The following is a 25,910-nucleotide window of genomic DNA, read 5'->3' as shown; positions in this document are numbered from 1 at the left end:
GTGGACTGGTTAACCACTAACTCCAGGACTAGTTCCTGAGCCACGGCAGTGCCACAGAGGTTAGTGGACTGGTTAACCACTAACTCCAGGACTAGGCCCTGAGCCACGGCAGCGCCACAGAGGTTAGTGGACTGGTTAACCATTAACTCCAGGACTAGGCCCTTACAGAGCAATAACTATCATATTATATGTTATTACAAATGTATTGCTCAAGTAATTAGTGTTTTTACACCGGTATAAGCACAACGTTACACCGTAAATGGTACCTGGTTGTACATATAAGGTCATGCTACCATTGTTAATACAGCACTACTTTACACTGTTGCAGCTAAAACACAGTCCAAGGGATGCATTCTAAATAGCTCCCTATTCCCTGTATAAAGTAGTGCACTAAATACTCCCTAGTGGTGCAGCGGTCTAAGGCACTGCATCTCAGTGCTTGAGGCGTCACTACAGACACCCTGATTCGAATCCAGGCTGTATCACAAAACCATAGGGCAGCTCACAATTGGCCCCATTGTTGTCCGGGTTTGGCCGGTGTAGGCCGTCATTCTAAATAAGAATTTGTTCTTAACTGACTTGCCTAGTTAAACATAGAACCTTTTCTGAAGGTTCTATAAAGAACCACAATCTGAAGGTTCTAAATGGAACCTGTATGGTGCTATAAAGAACTAGTTTAAAAAAGGTTCTATATAACACAAAAAAAAGAGTTCTGCTATGGGTACAACCCTTTTGGGGGCTATTTAGAACCATCTTGTATGGTTCTTTATAGAACCTTTATGGAGAATGGTTCTATAAAGAACCTTTCTCAGTCCTAAAGGTTCTTTATAGCTCCTTTTGAAGAACCATACAGGTATTTTATTCTGGTCAGCCATATTATATTGTTACAAATTATTTTTAGCTGTTATTACTGTTTTAAAGGGAAACCACTTAAACATTATATTTTGGTATGTTTTTCATTAGTCAAATGTTGATAGACTCACAATGTTTTGCATGTCAGCAGTCAAGTTTTCAAGAAGCAAAGTGTCACCAGCCACATCATCGTGATGATGTAAAATGCATCATGGACGAATGACAAAAATACCAAAAGATAGTTTTTGAGTAGATTTTCCCTTTAATTGACAAGTTTAATCAAGTGAACTGGCTCTGGAACAGCTGAGGGTCCCTGAGGAGAGAAACTACTGACTTAGTCAACCGTTCTCTATTGGTACACGGCCAAACGTGAGTCTTCCTCAAGACACTGACCATATTCACATGTAACAGCATCACACAACACATTGATCAACTGGAATGACTCTCACTCAAGGTAACACAAACCACGCCCCCTCATGTTCTAATGCTCCGCCTCCACTACATTTTAATTATCATAAACCACGCCCCCTCATGTTCTAATGATCCGCCTCCACTACATTTTAATTATCACAAACCACGCCCCCTCGTGTTCTAATGATCCGCCTCCACTACATTTTAATTATCACAAACCACGCCTCCTCGTGTTCTAATGATCCGCCTCCCCTACATTTTAATTATCACAAACCACGCCCCCTCGTGTTCTAATGATCCGCCTCCACTACATTTTAATTATCACAAACCACGCCCCCTCGTGTTCTAATGATCCGCCTCCACTACATTTTAATTATCACAAACCACGCCCCCTCGTGTTCTAATGATCCGCCTCCACTACATTTTAATTATCACAAACCACGCCTCCTCCTGTTCTAATGATCCGCCTCCACTACATTTTAATTATCACAAACCACGCCCCCTCATGTTCTAATGATCCGCCTCCACTACATTTTAATTATCACTAAAAGAGATTTACACAAAGAGAGGAAAGAACCGTTTTGTGAATTGCAAAGAGCCATCGAAAGGCTCAGGGGATTCATTGAATAATATAGTATTTATTTATTTTTTATTTAACCTTTAATTTAACTTGGCAAATCGGTTAAGAACAACATTTTATTTACAATGACGGCCAAACCCGGACGACGCTGGTCCAATTGTGCACCGCCCTATGGGACTCCCAATCACGGCCGGATGTGATGCAGCCTGGATTCGAACCAGGTACTGCAGTGACGCCTCTTGCACTGAGATGCAGTGCCTTAGACCGCTGGGTGATGGTTCTATATTGTTCCACATTGCTCCCACCATATCCCTTCCTAAAGAACCCTTTGAGGAACCCTATTTTCTTAATGTGTAGGATCTCAAATTGAGACGTGTTCACAACATCACGTAATTTCATAAGTACCAGATTACGACTCGGGAATAAAATCCACTTGAATGCCTCTCCAACTGGTAATTACTTAGCGGTTAACTCGTCTATCTGTCCCTGAACTCCGAGTTTCCCCTCTTACACCTCTATGACGTCATTTGTCAACAAACACAAAATCCCGCGAGCACGGCGGGCATCTTCAGCAGTTATTGTTTATGACCGTTCGAAATACTAATCATTGATGCATCTTCTGTTTGATACTGGAACTGTAAGTAGTTCTGGGTGTACTTTTTATGGGCAAAAAAAGAGCAAACCAATCACAAGCCTCCAATGACCTCCATGTTGAGTGGTATTTCTGCCTCAGGACTACCTGGCATGATGACTCCTTGCTGTCCCCATTCCACCTGGCCGTGCTGCTGCTCCAGTTTCAACTGTTCTGCCTGCGGCTATGGAACCCTGACCTGTTCACCGGACATACTACCTGTCCCAGACCTGCTGTTTTCAACTCTCTAGAGACCGCAGGAGCGGTAGAGATACTTTTAATGATCGGATATGAAAAGCCAACTGACATTTACTCCTGAGGTGCTGACTTGTTGCACCCTCGACAACTACTGTGATTATTATTATTTGACCATGCTGGTCATTTATGAACATTTGAACATCTTGGCCATGTTCTGTTATAATCTCCACCCGGCACAGCCAGAAGAGGACTGGCCACCCCTCATAGCCTGGTTCCTCTCTAGGTTTCTTCCGAGGTTTGGGCCTTTCTAGGGAGTTTTTCCTAGCCACTGTGCTTCTACACCTGCATTGCTTGCTGTTTGGGGTTTTAGGCTGGGTTTCTGTACAGCACTTTGAGATATCAGCTGATGTAAGAAGGGCTTTATAAATACATTTGATATGATTTGATACCCCCCCCCCCCCCCCACTTACATGTGTTTTTTCCATAAGAACCAGTTCAAACCGTGGATGCACCCAACTCATATTTACCACCTCAAGAGCAGTAATTCCCACCCATAAATAATGCAGCATTTTTTTTCCTGTTGTGTTGTTAGGTACTGATGGTGCAAAAACAGATGAGTGAGCGGGTTTCTGCCATGGCCCGTCACGACTTCCCTGAACAGCCTCACCAGAACGCACACCTGGACTGTCAGGTAGGATACAGGATACACACCTGGACTGACAGGTAGTACAGACAGGATACACACCTGGACTGACAGGTAGTACAGACAGGATACACACCTGGACTGACAGGTAGTACAGACAGGATACACACCTGGACTGACAGGATACAGTCCCACACTTTGGGCCACGGTGTATTCGTCTTATTCCTGTCTTGAGTCGTGTTTTATAGGATCCTCCAACCAGGATGTTACTAAAACATTTCGTTGAACAAAAATGTGTATATTTAACATTAAGGCTAGGTACGGTTTAGGGTTCATGGAATAAATTACACAGTCCGCAAACCAGCTTTGGCAGCCAGGGACAGGAAATGAGGTCAGCATAAACAGGGAGTGTGTGGTTAATTAACCTGCCCCCCAGGTGGAGACAGAGGGCCTGCGTCGCTCCCTCCAGAACCTGGGCGTCCTCATTACTACGGCAGCCGTAGGCCACACCTCCGTCGCCACGGGAGAGGGACTACGCCACGCAGCGACCGGACAACATGTCAGCGTCACCGTGACGACCAAAGACAAGGACGGCGAGCTGGTGCGGACAGGGAACGCGGCGCTGAGGGCCAATATCACGCCGGTTGCCGACGGAAGCCGAGTTGTCACGGAACCGGAGGTGACGGACAACAAGAACGGGACGTACGAGGTGGGATACACGCTACGGTCCGAGGGGGAGTTCTCCTTCGCTTTGTCCCTCTACGGCCAGCCGGTACGCGGCAGTCCCTTCCGGCTGCAGGCGGTCAAGCCCTCGGACGTGCTGCAGTCTCCGGACGACGTGAAGAGGAGGCTGAAGAGTCCTGGCGGGACAGGGGGTCATGTCAGACAGAAGGCTGTGAGGAGACCCTCCAGCATGTTCAGCACTAAAAAGAAGGAAAACCCCATCGAGGATGAACTCATCCACAGAGTCGGTAAGACAACCACATCCTAAACACTACCACAACCACCACCTGGTCATCCCCTAACACTACCACAACCACCAGCTGGTCATCCCCTAACACTACCACAACCACCAGCTGGTCATCCTCTAACACTACCACAACCACCAGCTGGTCATCCCCTAACACTACCACAACCACCACCTGGTCATCCCCTAACACTACCACAACCACCACCTGGTCATCCCCTAACACTACCACAACCACCAGCTGGTCATCCCCTAACACTACCACAACCACCAGCTGGTCATCCCCTAACACTACCACAACCACCAGCTGGTCATCCCCTAACACTACCACAACCACCAGCTGGTCATCCCCTAACACTACCACAACCACCAGCTGGTCATCCCCTAACACTACCACAACCACCAGCTGGTCATCCCCTAACACTACCACTACCACCAGCTGGTCATCCCCTAACACTACCACAACCACCAGCTGGTCATCCCCTAACACTGCCACAACCACCACCTGGTCATCCCCTAACACTACCACAACCACCAGCTGGTCATCCCCTAACACTACCACTACCACCAGCTGGTCATCCCCTAACACTACCACAACCACCAGCTGGTCATCCCCTAACACTACCACTACCACCAGCTGGTCATCCCCTAACACTACCACTACCACCAGCTGGTCATCCCCTAACACTACCACAACCACCAGCTGGTCATCCCCTAACACTACCACTACCACCAGCTGGTCATCCCCTAACACTACCACTACCACCAGCTGGTCATCCCCTAACACTACCACTACCACCAGCTGGTCATCCCCTAACACTACCACCAGCTGGTCATCCCCTAACACTACCACTACCACCAGCTGGTCATCCCCTAACACTACCACTACCACCAGCTGGTCATCCCCTAACACTACCACAACCACCAGCTGGTCATCCCCTAACACTACCACTACCACCAGCTGGTCATCCCCTAACACTACCACCACCACAAGCTGGTCATCCCCTAACACTACCACTACCACCAGCTGGTCATCCCCTAACACTACCACAACCACCACCACCAGCTGGTCATCCCCTAACACTACCACAACCACCACCACCAGCTGGTCATCCCCTAACACTACCACAACCACCACCACCAGCTGGTCATCCCCTAACACTACCACCAGCTGGTCATCCCCTAACACTACCACCAGCTGGTCATCCCCTACCACTACCACCAGCTGGTCATCCCCTAACACTACCACTACCACCAGCTGGTCATCCCCTAACACTACCACTACCACCAGCTGGTCATCCCCTAACACTACCACCACCACCAGCTGGTCATCCCCTAACACTACCACTACCACCAGCTGGTCATCCCCTAACACTACCACTACCACCAGCTGGTCATCCCCTAACACAACCACCAGCTGGTCATCCCCTAACACTACCACCAGCTGGTCATCCCCTAACACAACCACCAGCTGGTAATCCCCTAACAATACCACCAGCTGGTCATCCCCTAACACTACCACCAGCTGGTCATCCCCTAACACTACCACCAGCTGGTCATCCCCTACCACTACCACCAGCTGGTCATCCCCTAACACTACCACTACCACCAGCTGGTCATCCCCTAACACTACCACTACCACCAGCTGGTCATCCCCTAACACTACCACCACCACCAGCTGGTCATCCCCTAACACTACCACCACCACCAGCTGGTCATCCCCTAACACTACCACTACCACCAGCTGGTCATCCCCTAACACAACCACCAGCTGGTCATCCCCTACCACTACCACCAGCTGGTCATCCCCTAACACAACCACCAGCTGGTCATCCCCTAACACTACCACCAGCTGGTCATCCCCTACCACAACCACCAGCTGGTCATCCCCTAACACAACCACCAGCTGGTCATCCCCTAACACTACCACCAGCTGGTCATCCCCTACCACTACCACCAGCTGGTCATCCCCTAACACTACCACTACCACCAGCTGGTCATCCCCTAACACTACCACTACCACCAGCTGGTCATCCCCTAACACAACCACAACCACCAGCTGGTCATCCCCTAACACTACCACTACCACCAGCTGGTCATCCCCTAACACTACCACAACCACCAGCTGGTCATCCCCTAACACTACCACTACCACCAGCTGGTCATCCCCTAACACTACCACTACCACCAGCTGGTCATCCCCTAACACAACCACAACCACCAGCTGGTCATCCCCTAACACTACCACTACCACCAGCTGGTCATCCCCTAACACTACCACAACCACCAGCTGGTCATCCCCTAACACTACCACTACCACCAGCTGGTCATCCCCTAACACTACCACAACCACCAGCTGGTCATCCCCTAACACTACCACTACCACCAGCTGGTCATCCCCTAACACTACCACTACCACCAGCTGGTCATCCCCTAACACTACCACTACCACCACCTGGTCATCCCCTAACACTACCACCAGCTGGTCATCCCCTAACACTACCACAACCACCAGCTGGTCATCCCCTAACACTACCACCAGCTGGTCATCCCCTAACACTACCACAACCACCAGCTGGTCATCCCCTAACACTACCACAACCACCAGCTGGTCATCCCCTAACACTACCACAACCACCAGCTGGTCATCCCCTAACACTACCACAACCACCAGCTGGTCATCCCCTAACACTACCACAACCACCAGCTGGTCATCCCCTAACACTACCACCACCACCAGCTGGTCATCCCCTAACACTACCACAACCACCAGCTGGTCATCCCCTAACACTACCACAACCACCAGCTGGTCATCCCCTAACACTACCACCACCACCAGCTGGTCATCCCCTAACACTACCACCACCACCAGCTGGTCATCCCCTAACACTACCACAACCACCAGCTGGTCATCCCCTAACACTACCACCACCACCAGCTGGTCATCCCCTAACACTACCACCACCACCAGCTGGTCATCCCCTAACACTACCACAACCACCAGCTGGTCATCCCCTAACACTACCACAACCACCAGCTGGTCATCCCCTAACACTACCACCACCACCAGCTGGTCATCCCCTAACACTACCACCACCACCAGCTGGTCATCCCCTAACACTACCACAACCACCAGCTGGTCATCCCCTAACACTACCACCACCACCAGCTGGTCATCCCCTAACACTACCACAACCACCAGCTGGTCATCCCCTAACACTACCACCACCACCAGCTGGTCATCCCCTAACACTACCACCACCACCAGCTGGTCATCCCCTACCACTACCACCACCACCAGCTGGTCATCCCCTAACACTACCACCACCACAAGCTGGTCATCCCCTACCACTACCACCAGCTGGTCATCCCCTAACACTACCACTACCACCAGCTGGTCATCCCCTAACACTACCACTACCACCAGCTGGTCATCCCCTAACACTACCACTACCACCAGCTGGTCATCCCCTAACACTACCACTACCACCAGCTGGTCATCCCATTGTTGCTTCCTGCGTTTCGTTGACGTGGTTGTTGTTGTTGTGTAACTCGAGAGCTGTCTGTGAGAGACAGAAACACAGCCCAGAAAGAAGGAGCAGGGCTTGTTTCATGTGTTATTCCTACACTATTCTCTCCATGATAATGAAGCATGTATAAAGTGATGGTAGAGATGTGACTGTGTGTGTGTGTGTGTGTGTGTGTGTGTGTGTGTGTGTGTGTGTGTGTGTGTGTGTGTGTGTGTGTGTGTGTGTGTGTGTGTGTGTGTGTGTGTGTGTGTGTGTGTGTGTGTGTGTGTGTGTGTGTGTGTGTGTGTGTGTGTGTGTGTGTGTGTGTTTACCTGTGGTCTAGGTACGCGAGGGAGGGAGAAGGGAGAGTTTACCAACCTGCAAGGGATCTCAGCCTCCAGCAACGGCAGAGTGGTGGTAGCAGACAGTAACAACCAGTGTATACAGGTAGGAGACCAGATAGTAACAACCAGTGTAAACAGGTAGGAGACCAGATAGTAGCAACCAGTGTAAACAGGTAGGAGACCAGATAGTAACAACCAGTGTAAACAGGTAGGAGACCAGATAGTAACAACCAGTGTATACAGGTAGGAGACCAGATAGTAGCAACCAGTGTATACAGGTAGGAGACCAGATAGTAACAACCAGTGTATACAGGTAGGAGACCAGATAGTAGCAACCAGTGTAAACAGGTAGGAGACCTGATACTAACAACCAGTGTAAACAGGTAGGAGACCAGATAGTAGCAACCAGTGTATACAGGTAGGAGACCAGACAGTAACAACCAGTGTAAACAGGTAGGAGACCAGATAGTAACAACCAGTGTAAACAGGTAGGAGACCAGATAGTAACAACCAGTGTAAACAGGTAGGAAACCAGATAGTAACAACCAGTGTAAACAGGTAGGAGACCAGACAGTAACAACCAGTGTAAACAGGTAGGAGACCAGATAGTAACAACCAGTGTAAACAGGTAAGAGACCAGATAGTAACAACCAGTGTATACAGGTAGGAGACCAGATAGTAACAACCAGTGTAACAAGTAGGAGACCATCCATACAACACAGGAGAGGGAAAGGTAATATGGTATAAAAATACTTAGGGCATTCTAAGAGGTAGACCAGCTAGACCTATAACGAAACTTTACCCTAAACACTAATTTTGATATTTAAAACTCACTTCTGTGTCTGTCGTCCCACCCTGTCGACAGGTGTTCTCCAATGACGGGCAATTCAAAATGAGGTTTGGGGTCAGAGGTCGGTCGCCGGGGCAACTGCAGCGACCCACGGGCGTTACCGTGGATGTGAACGGTGACATCATCGTGGCCGACTACGACAACCGATGGGTCAGCATCTTCTCCTCCGATGGGAAGTTCAAGGTCAGAGGTCACGAGGTCATCAGAGGTCATGAGATTCCCTCTCTAATTTTAAAGCTAGAATTGTTAGTTGCTACATACATTTTTTAAAAACGTATAAATGATTGATATATAGCCATTGATTCTTGACGTATATAACGTTGAAATGCCTCAGGAGCTTAGTTCAACTGTCATTTCCCATCAGAACCCAAAATAAAAGCTTGTTTTACTCCATTGTTTGTAAACAAAGTAAATGTAAACAAACAACAAATAGCCTCAAAAGATATCATGGATGATCAGTCCTTGCATCCATAGCTCTGTCTATGAATTTGACAGTGGTCACATTATTCCAGGCCCGTCCCTCAGCTACGTACCAAAACTGAGGCTTGGTGACCGCTTTGTTATTTTACTAAGGATTCTGGGTAAGACACACCTTAAATGAATGACAGCCGTTCTATTGACTCTAACCACAAAAACATTGGCTGTAATTTCCTGTTACTTTCCTGACAATTCTACATGTTGAATCACCTCCTCCTTCTCCCACTCAGAATAAGATCGGGGCGGGGCGTCTGTTGGGCCCTAAGGGCGTGGCGGTGGACAGGAACGGACACATCATCGCCGTGGACAACAAGGCCTGCTGCGTCTTCATCTTCCAGTCTAACGGGAAGCTGGTCACCAAGTTTGGCGCCAGGGGGACGTCCGAGAGACAGTTTGCAGGTAAGGGGGTGGAGCCTAGAATGTTCAGCGATGTGAAACGTTCGGATAGCAATGCGCTGAGTTTACAGCTGACACTATTTCCTATTCTCGCTGATCTAGGATCAGTGTTGCCTTTCAGATCATAATGAATATGACGGACAGATTGGGACCCGATCCTAGATCAGCACTCCTACTTTGAGATGCTTTGTGGATACGGGCCCAGGTCCTCCCTGTCCATGTAATCTCATTCATCTGGACGTAAAAAAGGCAAAACTGATTCTAGATCAGCACTCCTACTTTGAGACGCTTGGTGCATACTGTTCTACACAACCCATTAGTATCTGATCGTTGTGAAACGTTCCTCCAAAACACGACCCAAGTTCAGATTGACCTGATCTGACACACCTGCAGGAGCCAAGATGGCCGCCAGGACCCTGGTTGCCGTCGGAAACCGTTTCATCCCGCAGATCCTCTCTGTTCTTCTAGTTGTTTAGTCTTTCATCTCTGACTCTGCCTTTTCGTTTGTTTGTTTCTTGTTCTTTTTTTCTCTCCCTTTGTTTCTGTTCTAGAAAAAAGTGGTGCACATTTAAATAGATCTGGCCCAGTGTTCAGTAAGTATCGAGTGTTGCCCCGCCCCTTACCCAGAGTGCACTATTCTGTCTCACCTGCATCTCCTGCCCTGATGTTGTGTGCCCTGGAAATTGTATCTGAAATCTTCCCAGATCACTCTGTGCCTGAGATATGTAAAAACATAACAAAAGATTGATACATATGTCATCGTAATATCATGATCATTACAATAATTGTTGTTCGAACTGTGTTTAATGTAATGCTCTGTAATGTACAGTAATGCATAAGATGAATGAGCTGGAATTTAATGAAATTGATTAGATACTAACCCATTTTTGAATTGTTTGCTCTTAAATATTACATCCTTAGACATTTCAAAACACCTGAATAATTAATTAAATTAAAATCGGAAGCACTGAAAATGAGTGATTAAACCATAGAGATAGATAGAGATCTCATCTTTGTATCTATGCCATCATGGCATCTCAATTTTAAACTAGTCAATTGTCTTCTTCTTTTGTGTCTGGAAAAAAAAGTGTAAAGCTAATATTGGTGATTTACCACCACCTGTTGTGTGGAGTCGTGAACCAACTCTTGTGTCATTCATCTATTGTGGCCTCTAGATGGCAGTGATAAAGCTTTAAGCCGTCTACAACCCATAGGCAACCCAAGCCCTTTACAAACCATAGGCAACCCAATTTAAAGAATACAATGCTTTCTGATAATTGGCTGACTGCTACCAACCCATAGGATTCCCCACCCAGTTGATTACTTTAAAATGGTGGAAGCCCTCAATGGCAAACTCCATGCTAAAACCAGTTATAACCATCTAGAGATCTCTATCGATCTCTGGATCAAATTTATGTAATCACTCTGATCGGTTCATTTGTACATTTACAAATGTTTTGTTATCTGTTTTTGTACTTTTCTTGTGTTGTGGCTTATATAAACGCCTACCTTCACACTGTTATTTTGTAGTTTTTTTTTTTCTATTGTTCTTTATCACTTATTTTCTTTGGTGCAAAAAAATTAAACCTAAAAAAAATCAAACCAGCATTTTAGAGGACATTAGTCATGCTAACATGAATCACGTTCTTTCTGTCTCTCTCTGTCTCTTTCTCTCTCTCTCTGTCTCTCCCCCAGGTCCACACTTTGTTGCGGTGAACAACAAGAATGAAATCGTTGTCACAGATTTCCACAATCATTCTGTAAAGGTAAGTCAAACCTTTATGCTGTGATCAAGGAAGGAGGGAATGAAAAAAAAAAAAAAAGCTTTATTCATTTGAAAATATATAGTTGTGTGACGAAGTGGATCTATGCCCACTCCAACGCGCACACAGTCTAATCTGTCATTATGTTAAAAGGGTGTTCTATTTCCCATATGTATTTGCCATTTCTTTCTAAAAGCATTACATTGTCCATGACTATATTATCCTTTAGCTCCTTTGTTAGCAATTAGCTACAGTTCATAATGATTTGTTAACAGTAAGATACAGCTCATAGTGTCGTAGACAGTGTATTGTGGAATGTGGTTATTATTATTATTATTATTTGTATTTGCCCAGTCTTTGTGTTATACTGTATGTTGCCATGCTTATTTGTTCCAGGAAGTGCCCTTGGTACATATAGGCTTGTTTTAGGTCCCCATTCAGTTCTGTTTTGGAGAATAGACTGGGGAGGCTGCTTGTTAAGGCAGGGGCACAACTTTGGCTTTAGAATTGGGGGGGGGGGGGCATACAGTCTACCCGACCGCTCTGTGGTGTCCGCATGGTCCTAAAGCACATCGTTGCCTAGTTTTGTATCACATTCCAATGATAAAACTGGGGAAGACAAAAATGCAATTTCAGAATGTGGGGGAGAGCACCCCTGAGTTGCACCCCTGAGTTATGGGGTAAACATGCTTTTTAATAAATTTATTTTTGATTTATTTAACCAGGTAGGCCAGTTGAGAACAAGTTCTCATTTACAACTGTGACCTGGCCAAGATTGTCACGCCCTGACCTTAGAGAGCCATTTTATTTCTCTATTTGGTTAGGTCAGGGTGTGATTTGGGTGGGCATTCTAGTTTGTATATTTCTTTGTTGGCCGGGGATGGTTCCCAATCAGAGGCAGCTGTCATTCGTTGTCTCTGATTGGGGATCATACTTAGGCAGCCCTTTTTCCCACCTTCAGTTGTGGGATCTTGTCTTTGTATAGTTGCTGTTTAGCGCTACAGAGCTTTACGTTCGTTTATATTTTGTTGTTTTTTGGTGTTCATTTAATAAAGTACGATGAACACTTTCCACGCTGCGCTTTGGTCTCATTCAATTGACGACGGACGTGACAAAGATAAAGCAAAGCAGTGCAACAAAAACAACAACACAGAGTTACACATAAAGAAATGTACAGTCAATAACACAATAGAAAAGAAACATAGAAGCATCTATGTACAGTGTGTGCAAATGTAGGGAGGTAGGCAGCAAATAGGCCATAAAGGCAAAATAATTTAGCTTTAATACTCAAGTGATAGATGTGCAGATGCTGATGTGCAAGTAGAGATACTGGGGTGCAAAAGAGCAAGAGGGTAAATAATAATATGGGGATGAGGTAGTTGGGTGTGCTATTCACAGATTGCCTGTGTACAGTGATCGGTAAGCTGCTCTGACAGCTGATGCTTAAAGTTAGAGAGGGAGACTCCAGCTTCAGAGATTTTTGCAGTTCGTTCCAGTCATTGGCAGCAGAGAACTGGAAGGAAAGGCGGTCTAAGGAGGAGTTGGCTTTGGGGATGACCAGTGAAATATACCTGCTGGAGCGCGTGCTACGGGTGGGTGTTGCTAAGGTGACCAGTGAAATATACCTGCTGGAGCGCGTGCTACGGGTGGGTGTTGCTAAGGTGACCAGTGAAATATACCTGCTGGAGCGCGTGCTACGGGTGGGTGTTGCTAAGGTGACCAGTGAAATATACCTGCTGGAACACGTGCTACGGGTGGGTGTTGCTAAGGTGACCAGTGAGCTGTGATAAGGCGGGCTTTACCTAGCAAAGACTTATAGATGACCTGGAGCCAGTGGGTTTGGCGACGGATATGTAGTGAGGGCCAGCCAACGAGAGCATACAGGTCGCAGTGGTGGGTAGTATATGGGGCTTGGTGACAAAATGGATGGCACTGTGATAGACTACATAGTGATAGACTACAAGTCATGGATCGGTAGGATAGTCAGTTTTACGAGGGTATGTTTGGCGGCATGAGTGAAGGATGCTTTGTTGCGAAATAGGTTAAACCCTGTGGCACACCCATAGAGACTGCCAGAGGTCTGGACAACAGGCCCTACGATTTGACACACTGAACTCTATCTCAGAAGTAGTTTGTGAACCAGGCGAGGCATTCATTTGAGAAGCCAAGGCTATTGAGGCTGCTGATAAGAATGCGGTGATTGACAGAGTCGAAAGCCTTGGCCAGGTCGATGAAAACTGCTGCACAGTACTGTCTTTTATCGATGGCGGTTATGATATTGTTTAGGACCTTGAGCGTGGCTGAGGTGCACCCATGACCAGCTCGGAAACCGGATTGCACAGCGGAGAAGGTACGATGGAATTCGGTCAGTGATCTGTTTGTTAACTTGGCTTTTGAAGATTTTAGAAAGGCAGGATCAGGATGGATATAGGTCTGTAACAGTTTGGGTCTAGAGTGTTTCCCTCTTTCAAGAGGGGGATGACCGCGGCAGCTTTCCAATCTTTGGGGATCTCAGACAATAAGAAAGAGAGGTTGAATAGGCTAGTAATAGGGGTTGCAACAATTTCCGCGGATAATTTTAGAGAGGGTCCAGATTGTCTAGCCCAGCTGATTTGTAGGGATCCAGATGTTGCAGCTCCTTCAGAACATCAGCTGTCTGGATTTGGTTGAAGGAGAAGCGGGGGGGGGGGGGGGGGGGGGGGGGTGTAGCCAGGTGGAAAGCATGGCCAGCCGTAGGAAAATGCTTATTGAAATTATTGATTATCGTAGATTTATCGGTGGTGACAGTGTTTCCTATCCTCAGTGCAGTGGACAGCTGGGAGGAGGTGTTCTTATTCTCCATGGACTTTACAGTGTCCCAAAACTTTTGGAATTAGTGCTACAGGAAGCTAGCCTTAGCTTTCCTAACTGACTATATTGGTTCCTGACTTCACTGAAAAGTTGCATATCGCGGGGGCTATTCGATGCTAATGCAGAACACCACAGGATATTTTTGTGCTGGTCAAGGGCAGTCAAGTCTGGGGTGAACCAAGGGCTATATCTGTTCTTAGTTCTACATTTGTTGAATGGGGCATGCTTATTTAAAATGGAGAGGAAACACTTTGGAAGAGCATCCAGGCATCCTCTACTGACGGGATGAGGTCAATATTCTTCCAGGATACCCGGGCCAGGTCGATTAGAAAGGCCTGCTCGCTGAAGTGTTTTTTAGGGAGCGTTTGACAGTGATGAGGGGTGGTCGTTTGACCGCGGACCCGTTACGCACGCAGGCTTGAGGTTTGTTTTGTTGTTTTGTATTGAATCAAGTAACTCTTTTGTCTAAGTGTATTTTGTAAATAACTTTGCCGGCTATAACTGTTAGGAGAATTAAGTTCTCATGTTCTTTAACCAATTAAATTAAATTACTCAGTCTGCTATATCAGGATTTGTAGGATACTGATAGAAATAAAAACAGACAGAGGCCCAGTCTACAATAGTCAAATGTTTATTTACAGGAATGTTCTGCCTATCATTTCCTGTACATTGGTCTATATACCTCACATTTCGTCATAAATGTCCCTCCTCCTCTCAGAAACAATGACAATATAGTTCACAAGTCTTCCTGTCATACATTGTCTGCCACCTGTTATACAATCTACTACAAGCCCAAGGTCTCTCCCCTCCCTGGGTGAGGACAGAATGTCCTGTAAGGAACACAGTAGTACAGCTTGTCTGTCGATAGCTCCTCTTATCTCATACATTGTCTCACACTTGCACCCTGCTTACATACTAAAAAGGAACAAAAAGTCCTTGTCCTAATTCTGACTAAAACTACACACATCAGATTTATAGAGGTATGATTCTAATAAATTTCATACAATCATACAATGACAGGGTAGTTTTAGTTATAGTTCTACGTTAAATGTATACATCATTTAGTCATTATTCATAAAAATCCAATAACAATAACTAACTTTAAGCACTGTAAATAATGATGGACACTTATGAACCTGAACCTTCTGCATCTCTACGTTGCATATTCTACTGAATCTCTGCCCGTAACAAGATGTCTACCCTGCATATTCTACTGAATCTCTTCCCGTAACAAGATGTCTACCCTTCATATTCTACTGAATCTCTGCCCGTAACAAGATGTTTACCCTGCATATTCTACTGAATCTCTGCCCGTAACAAGATGTTTACCCTGTATATTCTACTGAATCTCTGCCCGTAACAAGATGTTTACCCTGTATATTCTACTGAATCTCTGCCCGTAACAAGATGTTTACCCTGTATATTCTACTGAATCTCTGCCCGTAACAAGATGTTTACCCTGTATATTCTACTGAATCTCTGCCCGTAACAAGATGTTTACCCTGTATATTCTACTGAATCTCTGCCCGTAACAAGATGTTTACCCTGCATATTCTACTGAATCTCTGCCCGTAACAAGATGTCTACCCTTCATATTCTACTGAATCTCTGCCCGTAACAAGATGTCTACCCTTCATATTCTACAAGTAAACGATCCTTTCAATTCACCCCCCCCCCCCCCCCCCCCCCCCACTGGTGTGACATCACAGAGGTGTGTGTGTGTCTACTCCCTGTCCCCAGGTGTACAGTGCAGACGGTGAGTTCCTGTTTAAGTTTGGTTCCCATGGCGAGGGGAACGGCCAGTTCAATGCCCCCACCGGAGTTGCCGTGGACACAAATGGGAACATCATCGTGGCCGACTGGGGCAACAGCCGCATACAGGTGAGGCCACACCCACAGCACCTAATATAGGTGAGGCCACACCCACAGCACCTGATACAGATGAGGCCACACCCACAGCACCTAATACAGGTGAGGCCACACCCACAGCACCTGATACAGGTGAGGCCACACCCACAGCACCTGATACAGGTGAGGCCACACCCACAGCACCTGATACAGGTGAGGCCACACCCATAGTGCCTAATACAGGTGAGGCCACACCCACAGTGCCTATTAAATGTGGGGCCACACCCACATCTCCTAATACAGGGGAGGCCACACCCACAGCACCTAATTTGGGAGATAACTCGTTGTTTCATCCTACATGTAACCTAACATCTCAGGCATGAGACGCACACAAACAATAGAGATGCATAGAGGACTCTAGTGCCCAAAAGCTTGTTTTAGCATGGGCAGCACCATTGAGGACTTTCAACAATTTGAAGTAGTCAAATTGGGTGGAACTTCCTATGGTTTAAGGAAGGATCACATAATTCCATGCAGGTCATCAGGAGGGATCAGCGATTGAATTATACTGGTGAGGAAACATTCCATCACTGCAGGGGGCAGTTACAACCTTGTCTTTACACCTGTTCCAACAACACCCTCCAGGGGGCAGTAAATCACCAACCTTGTCTATATACCTGTTCAGACAACACCCTCCAGGGGGCAGTAAATCACCAACCTTGTCTTTATACCTGTTCAGACAACACCCTCCAGGGGGCAGTAAATCACCAACCTTGTCTTTATACCTGTTCAGACATCACCCTCCAGGGGGCAGTTACAACGTTGTCTTTACACCTGTTCCAACAACACCCTCCAGGGGGCAGTATGCACCCCTTTCAGTTTGTTTGCCAACTCATAGAAGTAGTAGGAGAAGAAAAGTGACTACTTAAAAATGGTGACTGCCTTAATGGCGCTGCCAGTTCTCTAACAGACACAATAATGGGAAAGATGTTGTATTCTCTATTGATCTCTATGACACAAATAAAAAAATAAAAAAAGCAATTTCACCTGGGTCAAGATTAGCTATCCGAGTGTATGGTGAAGATGAGTTTGACTCACGCTGTCTGTCGTGACGAGGTAGCTCTGCCTGCGACGTAAAATCAGTCACCCTCAGCCCAAGAAATCAAATCAAAATCAAATCAAATGTTATTGGTCACGTACACATATTTTCACAGAAGTTATTGTAGGTGCAGCGAAATGCTTATTCTTCTAGCTCCAACAGTGCAGTAATACCTAACTAAATGCTTGTGTTTCTAGCTCCAACAGTGCAGTAATACCTAACTAAATGCTTGTGTTTCTAGCTCCAACAGTGCAGTAATACCTAACTAAATGCTTGTGTTTCTAGCTCCAACAGTGCAGTAATACCTAACTAAATGCTTATTCTTCTAGCTCCAACAGTGCAGTAATATCTAACTAAATGCTTGTGTTTCTAGCTCCAACAGTGCAGTAATACCTAACTAAATGATTGTGTTTCTAGCTCCAACAGTGCAGTAATACCTAACTAAATGCTTGTGTTTCTAGCTCCAACAGTGCAGTAATACCTAACTAAATGATTGTGTTTCTAGCTCCAACAGTGCAGTAATACCTAACTAAATGCTTGTGTTTCTAGCTCCAACAGTGCAGTAATACCTAACTAAATGCTTGTGTTTCTAGCTCCAACAGTGCAGTAATACCTAACTAAATGCTTGTGTTTCTAGCTCCAACAGTGCAGTAATACCTAACTAAATGCTTGTGTTTCTAGCTCCAACAGTGCAGTAATACCTAACTAAATGCTTGTGTTACTAGCTCCAACAGTGCAGTAATACCTAACTAAATGCTTGTGTTACTAGCTCCAACAGTGCAGTAATACCTAACTAAATGCTTGTGTTTCTAGCTCCAACAGTGCAGTAATACCTAACTAAATGATTGTGTTTCTAGCTCCAACAGTGCAGTAATACCTAACTAAATGCTTGTGTTTCTAGCTCCAACAGTGCAGTAATACCTAACTAAATGCTTGTGTTACTAGCTCCAACAGTGCAGTAATATCTAACTAAATGCTTGTGTTTCTAGCTCCAACAGTGCAGTAATATCTAACTAAATGCTTGTGTTTCTAGCTCCAACAGTGCAGTAATACCTAACTAAATGCTTGTGTTTCTAGCTCCAACAGTGCAGTAATACATAACAATAAAACGGGGCAATAGTTATTTAGTTCAGTTACCTTTGCCTTCTTTGGTACAGGAACAATGGTGGACACCTTGAAGCAAATGGGGACAACAGACTGGGATAGGGAGAGAGAGATTTAATATGTCCGTAAACAGCCAGCTGGTCTGCATATGCTCTGAGAACACGGCTTGGGATGCCTTCTGGGCCGGCAGCCTTGCAAGTGTTAACCCGCTTAAATGTCTTACTCGCGTCGGCAGCTCTGTGTTTTCCTCTAAGCGAGCGAAAAAGGTGTTTTGCGTCGGTGTCCACGACGTCCCTTTATAATCCGTGATTGTCTGGAATCCCTGCCACATACGCCTCGTGTCTAAGCCGTTGAAGAGGAAACATCCTCCTAATCTAAGGGCTAAGACGTTGTTTTCCCAAGCGGGAGCCTGGGGGTTCAGATCCATTTACAAAACAAAACAATTTCAGATGGGAAAAAAAGGGCTGTAAGAACAGAATTGAACCCAAAAACTACAACTGAAACAAGACTCCAGCCACCCTAGTCACAGACTGTTCTTTCTGCTACCGCACGGCAAGCGGTACCGGAGCACCAAGTCTAGGTCCAAGAGGCTTCTAAACAGCTTCTACCCCCAAGCCATAAGACTCCTGAACATCTAATCAAATGGCTGCACAGACTATTTGCATTGCCCCTCTGTTAAAGGAATTGTTTACTATATGTTCGTTAACCAATTTAATTATAACAAAGCAAACACTCTGTCCGTTTCTAAGAATTTGTAAGATTCTTATTTGCATAAAATAGACAAAGACCAGCCACCAAATTAATCAATAGCGTTTATTCTCGAGAGATCTCTACTCAAAATACCATGTACATTAGTTTATATATCACACATAGCGTCATAGCGTCCTAAAATGTCCCTCCTCCTGTCCGACAAGACAAAGCTGATTCCAAAGTCCATTCCAACACACTAACGCACATACATTACACACTATATCTGGATTATTTCCTGAAGTCTCACCACACTTTATTACCACTTAGCTGACAGTTCCAGTCCCCCCCCCAGATACGGAAAACCTAGAGGGGCTCTGGTTGTCTTGTCTTATCTCCACAGAGTTATAGCTTGGTCGGTTCAAACATAGGTTAATGATCCACTTAGTTTTCTTTAGGCACACACATACATTCCTTTCTTCCCCAATGGTTATCATTTCTAATTACCCCTTGTCCATGCTACATAACCTCTAATCCTAATGGTTAAGTTTCTGGGTAGAATTATTTAATAATTTATCTTAAACCTTGATAAAATATCTTAACACCCCCCTCTTTTACGCTGTTGCGACTCTCTGTTATTATCTATGCATAGTCACTTTAATAACTCTATCTACATGTACATATTACCTCAATTAACCGGTGCCCCTGCACAGTGCCAGTACCCCCTGTAAATAGCCCCGCTATTGTCATTTTACTGCTGCTCTTTAATTATTTGTTAATTATTTTAAAATGTATTTTTCTTAACTGCATTGTTGGTTAAGGGCATTTCACTGTAAGGTCTACACCTGTTGTATTCTGATCTGTGAATTAAAATTGGATTTGATTTGATACGCCTTTTTCTTTCCCCAGGTATTTGACAGCGCTGGTTCCTTCCTGTCATATATCAACACATCAGCTGACCCTCTTTACGGCCCCCAGGGTCTGACCCTCACCTCTGATGGACACGTGGCCGTAGCCGATTCTGGAAACCACTGCTTCAAGATCTACCGCTACCTACAATGACAGGGAGATGGAAGGATCGGGAGGATGGAGGGAGAGAGAGACATGTAGCCATGGCTGACTCTTCAAAGGTTTGAGGGATAGATGGTAGGAGGGGTGGACAGATGGAGGGACAGAGAGGTGGACACATGGACCGACAGAACCACTGCTTCAAGGCCTACTGCTTCCTACAGTAGGATGGATGGATGGATGGAGAGTTGGACAGACCGAAGCACGGTTCTTATACTACTACCTACAGTAGAGGGACTGCCAGTTGGGACTCTCAACCTGCAGCTTTACCTTGTTCCCCGTATGCCACTTTCTGCACATTCCATTCTGCCAAACTCTCCAGCCAGACAAGGGAAAACTGAACTCTCCTTTAGGAGGCTGGAGTGGAATGGAAAATACGACTTTATCATAGGTGAATCAGATAAATATTTGACAACAGGAAAGTTAATACGTCCATACTCCAGGAAACAGTGTTAATATGTCCATACTCCATACCCTGTTTGTGTCTATTCCATCAGGGACCACTTTGGAAACAAGTGGAATCGATTTAGCGTGTTATCCCCTTGGGTTGTAGTCAGTCATCTTTTACCATTACATCTAAAGGAGCGTTACATCTGCCATTTTGTGCGATCTATAACCTTAAATAGATGTACATAATGTATATCTTTTTTTTGTGTGTAGAGGTACCTGAATACTTTCTTCCTTCCTGTACGGGTTAAACTATAGACTGCAGATCAATTCACTGTCTAGGTTCGCTATGTAGAAGAGATCAACCATTTCACAAGATATAATACGTGAGGTTGAACTGTATGAATTGCAAATATCAAGAGCACAAAGTTAAACACATTTCTATTTGTGTTCTTTTTCTAAAGAACTTAAACAAAGGACTTGTTTTTATTTTTAGATTGTTCCCTTTTTACATGATTTTATCTTTTATCAAAAAACTTTTTTTTTTTTAAATCTAATTTGCTGCTGTTTAGATGTTTTCCTCTTCCTGGCCTTGGGTGTGTCCCAATAACTCCTCCTCTTCCTGGCCTTGGGTGTGTCCCAATAACTCCTCCTCTTCCTGGCCTTGGGTGTGTCCCAATAACTCCTCCTCTTCCTGGCCTTGGGTGTGTCCCAATAACTCCTCCTCTTCCTGGCCTTGGGTGTGTCCCAATAACTCCTCCTCTTCCTGGCCTTGGGTGTGTCCCAATAACTCCTCCTCTTCCTGGCCTTGGGTGTGTCCCAATAACTCCTCCTCTTCCTGGCCTTGGGTGTGTCCCAATAACTCCTCCTCTTCCTGGCCTTGGGTGTGTCCCAATAACTCCTCCTCTTCCTGGCCTTGGGTGTGTCCCAATAACTCCTCCTCTTCCTGGCCTTGGGTGTGTCCCAATAACTCCTCCTCTTCCTGGCCTTGGGTGTGTCCCAATAACTCCTCCTCTTCCTGGCCTTGGGTGTGTCCCAATAACTCCTCCTCTTCCTGGCCTTGGGTGTGTCCCAATAACTCCTCCTCTTCCTGGCCTTGGGTGTGTCCCAATAACTCCTCCTCTTCCTGGCCTTGGGTGTGTCCCAATAACTCCTCCTCTTCCTGGCCTTGGGTGTGTCCCAATAACTCCTCCTCTTCCTGGCCTTGGGTGTGTCCCAATAACTCCTCCTCTTCCTGGCCTTGGGTGTGTCCCAATAACTCCTCCTCTTCCTGGCCTTGGGTGTGTCCCAATAACTCCTCCTCTTCCTGGCCTTGGGTGTGTCCCAATAACTCCTCCTCTTCCTGGCCTTGGGTGTGTCCCAATAACTCCTCCTCTTCCTGGCCTTGGGTGTGTCCCAATAACTCCTCCTCTTCCTTTCCTTGGGTGTGTCCCAATAACTCCTCCTCTTCCTGGCCTTGGGTGTGTCCCAATAACTCCTCCTCTTCCTGGCCTTGGGTGTGTCCCAATAACTCCTCCTCTTCCTGGCCTTGGGTGTGTCCCAATAACTCCTCCTCTTCCTGGCCTTGCGTGTGTCCCAATAACTTCTCCTCTTCCTGGCCTTGGGTGTGTCCCAATAACTCCTCCTCTTCCTGGCCTTGGGTGTGTCCCAATAACTCCTCCTCTTCCTGGCCTTGGGTGTGTCCCAATAACTCCTCCTCTTCCTGGCCTTGGGTGTGTCCCAATAACTCCTCCTCTTCTTGGCCTTGGGTGTGTCCCAATAACTCCTCCTCTTCCTGCCCTTGGGTGTGTCCCAATAACTCCTCCTCTTCCTGCCCTTGGGTGTGTCCCAATAACTCCTCCTCTTCCTGCCCTTGGGTGTGTCCCAATAACTCCTCCTCTTCCTGCCCTTGGGTGTGTCCCAATAACTCATCCTCTTCCTGGCCTTGGGTGTGTCCCAATAACTCCTCCTCTTCCTGGCCTTGGGTGTGTCCCAATAACTCCTCCTCTTCCTGGCCTTGCGTGTGTCCCAATAACTCCTCCTCTTCCTGGCCTTGGGTGTGTCCCAATAACTCCTCCTCTTCCTGGCCTTGGGTGTGTCCCAATAACTCCTCCTCTTCCTGGCCTTGGGTGTGTCCCAATAACTCCTCCTCTTCCTGGCCTTGGGTGTGTCCCAATAACTCCTCCTCTTCCTGGCCTTGGGTGTGTCCCAATAACTCCTCCTCTTCCTGGCCTTGGGTGTGTCCCAATAACTCCTCCTCTTCCTGGCCTTGGGTGTGTCCCAATAACTCCTCCTCTTCCTGGCCTTGGGTGTGTCCCAATAACTCCTCCTCTTCCTGGCCTTGGGTGTGTCCCAATAACTCCTCCTCTTCCTGGCCTTGGGTGTGTCCCAATAACTCCTCCTCTTCCTGGCCTTGGGTGTGTCCCAATAACTCCTCCTCTTCCTGGCCTTGGGTGTGTCCCAATAACTCCTCCTCTTCCTGGCCTTGGGTGTGTCCCAATAACTCCTCCTCTTCCTGGCCTTGGGTGTGTCCCAATAACTCCTCCTCTTCCTGGCCTTGGGTGTGTCCCAATAACTCCTCCTCTTCCTGGCCTTGGGTGTGTCCCAATAACTCCTCCTCTTCCTGGCCTTGGGTGTGTCCCAATAACTCCTCCTCTTCCTGGCCTTGGGTGTGTCCCAATAACTCCTCCTCTTCCTGGCCTTGGGTGTCCCAATAACTCCTCCTCTTCCTGGCCTTGGGTGTGTCCCAATAACTCCTCCTCTTCCTGGCCTTGGGTGTGTCCCAATAACTCCTCCTCTTCCTGGCCTTGGGTGTGTCCCAATAACTCCTCCTCTTCCTGGCCTTGGGTGTGTCCCAATAACTCCTCCTCTTCCTGGCCTTGGGTGTGTCCGAATAACTCCTCCTCTTCCTGGACTTGGGTGTGTCCCAATAACTCCTCCTCTTCCTGGCCTTGGGTGTGTCCCAATAACTCCTCCTCTTCCTGGACTTGGGTGTGTCCCAATAACTCCTCCTCTTCCTGGCCTTGGGTGTGTCCCAATAACTCCTCCTCTTCCTGGCCTTGGGTGTGTCCCAATAACTCCTCCTCTTCCTGGCCTTGGGTGTGTCCCAATAACTCCTCCTCTTCCTGGCCTTGGGTGTGTCCCAATAACTCCTCCTCTTCCTGGCCTTGGGTGTGTCCCAATAACTCCTCCTCTTCCTGGCCTTGGGTGTGTCCCAATAACTCCTCCTCTTCCTGGCCTTGGGTGTGTCCCAATAACTCCTCCTCTTCCTGGCCTTGGGTGTGTCCCAATAACTCCTCCTCTTCCTGGCCTTGTGTGTGTCCCAATAACTCCTCCTCTTCCTGGCCTTGGGTGTGTCCCAATAACTCCTCCTCTTCCTGGCATTGGGTGTGTCCCAATAACTCCTCCTCTTCCTGGCCTTGGGTGTGTCCCAATAACTCCTAGTCTTCCTGGCCTTGGGTGTGTCCCAATAACTCCTAGTCTTCCTGGCCTTGGGTGTGTCCCAATAACTCCTCCTCTTCCTGGCCTTGGGTGTGTCCCAATAACTCCTCCTCTTCCTGGCCTTGGGTGTGTCCCAATAACTCCTCCTCTTCCTGGCCTTGGGTGTGTCCCAATAACTCCTCCTCTTCCTGGCCTTGGGTGTGTCCCAATAACTCCTCCTCTTCCTGGCCTTGGGTGTGTCCCAATAACTCCTCCTCTTCCTGGCCTTGGGTGTGTCCCAATAACTCCTCCTCTTCCTGGCCTTGGGTGTGTCCCAATAACTCCTAGTCTTCCTGGCCTTGGGTGTGTCCCAATAACTCCTCCTCTTCCTGGCCTTGGGTGTGTCCCAATAACTCCTCCTCTTCCTGGCCTTGGGTGTGTCCCAATAACTCCTCCTCTTCCTGGCCTTGGGTGTGTCCCAATAACTCCTCCTCTTCCTGGCCTTGGGTGTGTCCCAATAACTCCTCCTCTTCCTGGCCTTGGGTGTGTCCCAATAACTCCTCCTCTTCCTGGCCTTGGGTGTGTCCCTATAACTCCTCCTCTTCCTGGCCTTGCGTGTGTCCCAATAACTCCTCCTCTTCCTGGCCTTGGGTGTGTCCCAATAACTCCTCCTCTTCCTGGCCTTGGGTGTGTCCCAATAACTCCTCCTCTTCCTGGCCTTGGGTGTGTCCCAATAACTCCTCCTCTTCCTGGCCTTGGGTGTGTCCCAATAACTCCTCCTCTTCCTGGCCTTGGGTGTGTCCCAATAACTCATCCTCTTCCTGGCCTTGGGTGTGTCCCAATAACTCCTCCTCTTCCTGGCCTTGGGTGTGTCCCAATAACTCCTCCTCTTCCTGGCCTTGGGTGTGTCCCAATAACTCCTCCTCTTCCTGGCCTTGGGTGTGTCCCAATAACTCCTCCTCTTCCTGGCCTTGGGTGTGTCCCAATAACTCCTCCTTCTTCCTGGCCTTGTGTGTGTCCCAATAACTCCTCCTTCTTCCTGGCCTTGTGTGTGTCCCAATAACTCCTCCTCTTCCTGGCCTTGGGTGTGTCCCAATAACTCCTCCTCTTCCTGGCCTTGGGTGTGTCCCAATAACTCCTCCTTCTTCCTGGCCTTGGGTGTGTCCCAATAACTCCTAGTCTTCCTGGCCTTGGGTGTGTCCCAATTACTCCTCCTCTTCCTGGCCTTGGGTGTGTCCCAATAACTCCTCCTCTTCCTGGCCTTGGGTGTGTCCCAATAACTCCTCCTCTTCCTGGCCTTGCGTGTGTCCCAATAACTCCTCCTCTTCCTGGCCTTGGGTGTGTCCCAATAACTCCTCCTCGTCCTGGCCTTGGGTGTGTCCCAATAACTCCTCCTCTTCCTGGCCTTGGGTGTGTCCCAATAACTCCTCCTCTTCCTGGCCTTGGGTGTGTCCCAATAACTCCTCCTCTTCCTGGCCTTGGGTGTGTCCCAATAACTCTTCCTCTTCCTGGCCTTGCGTGTGTCCCAATAACTCCTCCTCTTCCTGGCCTTGGGTGTGTCCCAATAACTCCTCCTCTTCCTGGCCTTGGGTGTGTCCCAATAACTCCTCCTCTTCCTGGCCTTGGGTGTGTCCCAATAACTCCTAGTCTTCCTGGCCTTGGGTGTGTCCCAATAACTCCTCCTTCTTCCTGAAGTGTGCACTTGTTCGGGCTAAAGTGAGTTTCCATATACTATACCAGTCATGTCCTTTTAATAGAGTGGATGTCCGCGCCTCGCCCCGGGAAATCAAATTGGTCTGTTTTAAGCAAGAGATATCTGTTTTTTTTTTGCACGGGCTGCGTCTCAA

General features: G+C 47.2%; 1 protein-coding gene across 3 annotated transcripts in view; it reads left to right on the top strand.

Annotated features, from left to right (window-relative positions):
- Nucleotides 1-20,924, top strand: part of LOC129864226 (tripartite motif-containing protein 3-like) — a 63,449-nt gene extending 42,525 nt beyond the window's left edge. For 2 of the 3 annotated variants that reach the window (XM_055936927.1, XM_055936929.1), the window contains 9 exons: nt 3,265-3,363; nt 3,752-4,286; nt 8,135-8,238; nt 9,001-9,168; nt 9,693-9,861; nt 10,410-10,451; nt 11,554-11,624; nt 16,212-16,352; nt 20,119-20,924. In XM_055936927.1, the coding sequence (XP_055792902.1) occupies nt 3,265-3,363; nt 3,752-4,286; nt 8,135-8,238; nt 9,001-9,168; nt 9,693-9,861; nt 10,410-10,451; nt 11,554-11,624; nt 16,212-16,352; nt 20,119-20,271 (1,482 nt within the window). In that variant the 3' untranslated portion in view covers nt 20,272-20,924. The remainder of the gene's footprint in view (nt 1-3,264; nt 3,364-3,751; nt 4,287-8,134; nt 8,239-9,000; nt 9,169-9,692; nt 9,862-10,409; nt 10,452-11,553; nt 11,625-16,211; nt 16,353-20,118) is intronic. The other variant, XM_055936928.1, reaches the window with a different exon arrangement.
- Nucleotides 20,925-25,910: the final 4,986 nt, after the last annotated feature.

Source organism: Salvelinus fontinalis, chromosome 10 (assembly GCF_029448725.1).
Source record: "Salvelinus fontinalis isolate EN_2023a chromosome 10, ASM2944872v1, whole genome shotgun sequence".
In the NCBI taxonomy this organism is placed as follows: domain Eukaryota; kingdom Metazoa; phylum Chordata; class Actinopteri; order Salmoniformes; family Salmonidae; genus Salvelinus; species Salvelinus fontinalis.
This window is presented reverse-complemented; position numbering and strand designations above follow the sequence as displayed.